The sequence below is a fragment of the Microtus ochrogaster genome, chromosome 10 (genome assembly GCF_000317375.1).
Source record: "Microtus ochrogaster isolate Prairie Vole_2 chromosome 10, MicOch1.0, whole genome shotgun sequence".
Classification (NCBI taxonomy): domain Eukaryota; kingdom Metazoa; phylum Chordata; class Mammalia; order Rodentia; family Cricetidae; genus Microtus; species Microtus ochrogaster.
This window is the reverse complement of record NC_022016.1, coordinates 41,656,674-41,661,820: the sequence shown is the minus strand read 5'-3', so window position 1 is coordinate 41,661,820 and position 5,147 is coordinate 41,656,674. Positions and strand designations below refer to the sequence as shown.

The 5,147-nt window shown below is 46.7% G+C and overlaps 1 protein-coding gene across 2 annotated transcripts in view; it reads right to left on the bottom strand.

Annotated features, from left to right (window-relative positions):
• Nucleotides 1–515: 515 nt before the first annotated feature.
• The window catches only part of Pdpn (podoplanin), a 41,347-nt gene continuing 36,715 nt past the window's right edge, over nt 516–5,147 (bottom strand). The window contains exons 4-6 of one of the 2 annotated variants that reach the window (XM_005352878.3): nt 4,132–4,170; nt 3,086–3,197; nt 516–2,082 (exon numbers count right to left, since the gene is read on the bottom strand). In XM_005352878.3, coding sequence (XP_005352935.1) covers nt 2,076–2,082; nt 3,086–3,197; nt 4,132–4,170 — 158 coding nt within the window. In that variant the 3' untranslated portion in view covers nt 516–2,075. Of the gene's footprint in view, nt 2,083–3,081; nt 3,198–4,131; nt 4,171–5,147 lie in introns of those variants that run through there. The other variant, XM_013348287.2, reaches the window with a different exon arrangement.

The window sequence follows — 5,147 nt, the reverse complement described above, 5'->3', positions numbered from 1 at the left end:
TCTGTCACCCAGTTCTTGGACAGTTGAGCTCTGGATCTACAGTTGGGTTCATAGGGAGGCCTTGAGTTTCACGGGCAAGATAAAATTGTTCCTCACCTGGCTTTTCTTTACAATGCAGAGAAAGGAAGGACCAGGCAAGACCTCACTAACCCTGAGATCAGAGAGAGTAAAAGACTCAAGAGGCCACCTAGTTTTTGTCCTGTTGGCCTTGGCCTCTCGTCTTTAGCAGAGATTAATGAACGCTATGGTTACATTTCTTTCCTGGGAATAAACTTCCAGTGACCATGGATACTCTCTTTCCATTAAGTCAACAGGTAGCTGGGTTTAAAAGGCATGTGGCAAGTTCGAAGTCAGTCTGGTCTATAAAGCAAGTTCCAGGACAGGCAGGGCTACACAGAGAAACCCTGTCTTGAAAATCCAAACCAAACCAAAAACGAGTAAATGTTGTATAACATTAGCAGAAATAACATCCATTCTCGGCGGAAGTGTTCAGACAGAGGTTGGACTCGTGTTTGTACACAATCATGTTTTATTTGAAAAGATGTCAACACTGTATTGAGTACCAACACAGGTGACCGAGACACCACAGCCCTGTCCCAGCAGGCACTGACTCTGGGGTATAGTTTGAGTTGGGCTGCTATTTTTCAGGGTGAAGGTGTGGGGGGGGTGGAGGTGGAAGTGGGAAGGGAGAGGATAGAAAGAAGAAAAGGGCACTGTTCCTAGCTCCAGTTTGGAATCTGACGGATGAGGAGGAGGACCACTCACACTACAATTTGACTCACAAGGCTCTTTTAACCAGCCCGGCCCCGCTGATGTGCAAATAGGCAGCCTGCTGGGCCAGCTGGGTTGGGTCAACACACAGGCACATTGGGTTACTTTTCTCTGCATCTTGTGAACTCTTCCTAGGCTAGAGGATGTAAGGATTATATAATCACAGTCTTAAAAGAGCATCTGGCCAGGCCAGTGTTAAATACTGTGCAGAAGAAGAAGTACCGAGTTGGGTGGTAGAGGCAGGACACCCCTGTGGTCTCATCGTTTTGATCTTCTTGATTGAAGTCACAGGAAGATGTGGTATGTCACAAAGACTAGAAGTATCTTTTATTTTAAACTCAGACCTTTACACCCATCCACATAAGAGCAACTATTCTTTTTGCTTTCCCTGTCTTTCTTCAGAAACAGAAGGCAGATGTTAGAAACTGGTCAGTTTATCTTCTATACCAAACACACACAGGAGTCTCTTGTGCTTAAGGACCAAGTTCCCTGCTTGGTTCTACAGCTGCTGAGCCTCTGGCATCCTGTGACATCCAAGAGCTTTCTCAACATCTGGAATAAGGCCTTCACAGTATGGAAAGAATCAAACCATCCAAAAGTTTGAGTGTAGGGAGGTGAGGACATGACTCCTCAAGTCACCATGGCTTAGAGATGGTTTAGAGAACTGTAACCAGCAAAGTACCCTCCAGGACCTGAAGCCACAATGGATGCTTCTGAAACGGTCCACCAGGCTCCCTTAAGGGGCTGCTCACCATGCCTGATTATAAATTTACACTTGCAGCTCGATGACTCAAACATATTTAAACACCCCCCCCGCCCCAATCCAGGCTGGAATGTGTACATATCAGCAGGCCCGTGCCTCTTTGACGTAAGTAACACTGAGCCAACGGCTCTGCAGATTCAATAAACATTTCCAGATTCCTTTGCATCCCAGCAGTAGCAGGGAATGGCCAGGATGAAGCCATGGTTACAGTTGCTAACATCAACTGGTGATGCTGTCTTGGTTAACAAGTCAGTTTACGTAGCTTCGCTTCATTTTCCACGCATGTTGTATTTTGAATCATTTATTATAAAATTTATATTAAGAATGTTTGTTTTCCAAAGGCATATGCTTCGAGGGGCCGTGGCTTGTCATGTATCTTTCCTTTTGGTACTTCGGCAAGCGGAGGAGTCACCATGGCTGTGAGTGGGGTGGGCATTCCATGGGTCATCTTCTTCCACAAGCAGAAGATGGGGAACAGGGGACGCTGGAAGCGCCCTTATTTTCAGATATGTTGGGAGAACAACCTGATCTGTTCAGCTCTTTAGGGCCTGTGAAAATAAAGAGAATTATTGCTTCTTTAACTATTGGGACCAATCATTCCCTTGCCCCATAGTCATTGAGCCTATTGCCCTTTTCTGTGGTTTCAGTCCCAGAAGCCTGTGCCCTTAGTTCCCAGGTATTCCCCTCCACACCTAGTCCTTAGGCAGGCGGGGTCAGGACTCCAGACATTTCCAACACGATGCACTGGCAGCTGTGTGTCACTGTCCTTCCCAGCCATGGACGACTCATCCTCTCCCCGCCCCGCCCATCAGATTTCTGGTTTCACTCCCGTGCTGAGTTGGAACGCTGTGAGAGAAGCTTAGCCAGAAGAAAGGCTCTTCCCTCCTAAAGCCAATGCCAGGAAGATAGAACGACCTGACCTGTGTGATGGGTGTGCAGGACAGGTGTAAGGGAGTGATAACTACAAAAGACCCCCCCACAGCACCCACAGTGCACCCACAGTGCAGGTCCTCATCAGAACGAAGGCCTGCCTCTGCGACAGGTGCTTTCTCCCCCTCAGCACACCTGTCTTTGATGGCTGGAGGGCAAGGAGATTGATTAGGGAACAAGTTAAAACTTGGTTTGGGCCGGGCAGTGGTGGCACAAGCCCTTAATCCCAGCACTTGGGAGGTAGAGGCAGGCGGATCTCTGTGAGTTCGAGACCAGCCTGGTCTACAAGAGCTAGTTCCAGGACAGGCACCAAAGCTACAGAGAAACCCCGTCTCGAAAAGCCAAAAAAAAAAAAAAAAACCAAACAAAAAAAACACCAAACTTGGTTTTGATTTTCTTTCAAGTGTGGGTAGTCGGAAAACTAAGACGAGAGATCCAATCTCCTCAGACCACAGAGGAAGTCAGTCTTGGGCTCTGCTTGTGTGTTTAGAAAAGTCTACAGCCAATGCTGACATCTGCCCCAGTGGAGGCGACGAGGCAGTGGTTCTACGCATGCAGAGGTTTGAGTGGTGAGCAGACTGCCAACGTTCACATATCACATGGGGATAAGAGGTTACTTACGAGAACCTTCCAGAAACTTTCCTCATAACCACAATGATGATCCCTCCAATGAAGCCGATGGCTAACAGGACGCCAACTATGATTCCAACCAGGGTCACTACTGCCAAGCCATCTGAATGAAGAGAAAAGAACCATGAGGCCTGGGAAGAGCAGACGCAAGAGACGGCATCGTCCTGCTGCTCTCAGCAGAGAGTGCGCTCTGCTCTTCTCCCAAGCACAGCGGAGCCCGAGTCAAGCGTGGAAGCACTGAGACATTTTTCTCTTCTTGGTGCAGAGATCAAACCCAGGCCTTGAGTGTGCTAGTCAAGCACCGTGCCACCAAGCCCCAGCCCCAGCTCTGCTCTAATCCCGTCTTGTGATCAAGAGATGTCTGAGTCTCTGAATTTATCACACATAACCTGCTAGCTTCACTGTTGATGGGCATGCTTCTTTATGGCTGGTCCATGACAAAAATCCCAGAAAACTCAGAACAGAAGAAATATATTTCAACATAAAAAAGGCTCTGTATGACAAACCTATAAGCAACATTATTTAAGTGGGAAAAACCACAAATTATGTCCATTACAAGAACAAGGATGCCAGCTTTTTAATATAATACAGTTATAGTAAACTATGATATGTTGTCATTCTCCACAGCTGTCAGAGAGAGAGAGAGAGAGAGAGAGAGAAAGAGACCTAAGATGAGGCAGGGGAGTTATATTCAATGTCAGCCTGAACTACAGCCTGGGCAAAACTTAAGTGATATTCTGTCTCAAAGTAAACAAGTTAAAAGTGGGCTGGGGATGTTGCTTAGTGGTGGACCATTAGCTTAGTATGCACAAGGTGCCGGGTTCAATTCCCAGCACTTCAAAAAGCAAGGGAGAAAGGGAGGGAGAAGAGAAAGGAGACAAAGAAGGAAGAGAGGAAACCCATCATCTCTGTTTTGGAAGATGGTCCTTTCTGTTCTTGTTTGACTGAGATCCCAGAATGAATACAATTCCTCCCAAAAACTGGATTCAAAGAAACTTTCTTTTTATCTCCCAAAGGAAGACCCAAATCTCATTTACCTCTCTTATCTGTTGTCTCTGTTTCCTCAGCTGTGCTATCTGGAAAGAGAAAAATGCAAAGATAGAGAACTATTAGGATTTAATGACTATAATTGAACAGTTGGCAGCTGAATTTACTTGAAGTGATATGTAACAAAACCTATGCAAAGAGGGTAATTCCCTCCACACACCCGACTGGGGCTTCAGAAGCCAGCATGACAGTCTCTGTACCGATAACCATCCTTTTGCATTATCGCCAGTTTGCGACTTCACAGCCCACCCACAGATCCTCTGTACTTTTGCACCCAGTGGATTTTATCTTAGCTGATTTTAAGAGTCAAGGCTCCTGAGTCACAGCTGTGAAGTAAATGGTTGGGAAATCTGGGTGCTGAGGAGCAGAGGAATACAGGTGTGGCGACTTGGCTTTTTATCAAAATCCTGGCAAACAGGGCAAGCGCTAAGGTCCTAAGCATTTTCACAGCAGGCTTCTTACTTGGGAGGAGGTGGCCAGGACTGTAGGTCACCTCCTGATAACTTTTCCTCTGTGGTCTGATCTGTACTTGGGTGGCCAGCCCTGCTAGGCTGAATGAAAACTGGTCCTTTGTGACTTCCACCCCTGTCACTTGAGGGTGTCCACCAGCGTCCTAGTCCAGCCAGGTGGCCACAATACACACTCTCCACCTGACTTCCTCGTGGACAGTTAGTTTCCCGTGACTTCTACTTTAGAATAAAAGTCCTTTACTTGGTTTCTCCCACTACCCATTTTACAGAGAGTCCTTAATTCTGGAGTTGAGGGTGGCTATGTGCCTCAGCTGTAGATGAGGCCCAAGGTCTGGTGAAGACAATGAAGAGAAGGGAAGATCAGACTTTCCCTAGGATCTTAGCTCACCGCTTTCAGAACAACGGTTCTAAACCCGTGGGTCGCCACCACCTTGAGGGTCTCAGATATTTACATTACAATTCATAACAGTAGCAAGTTAACAGCTATGAAGTAGCGATAATTTAATGTTTGGGGGTCCCTACAACACAAGGAACTG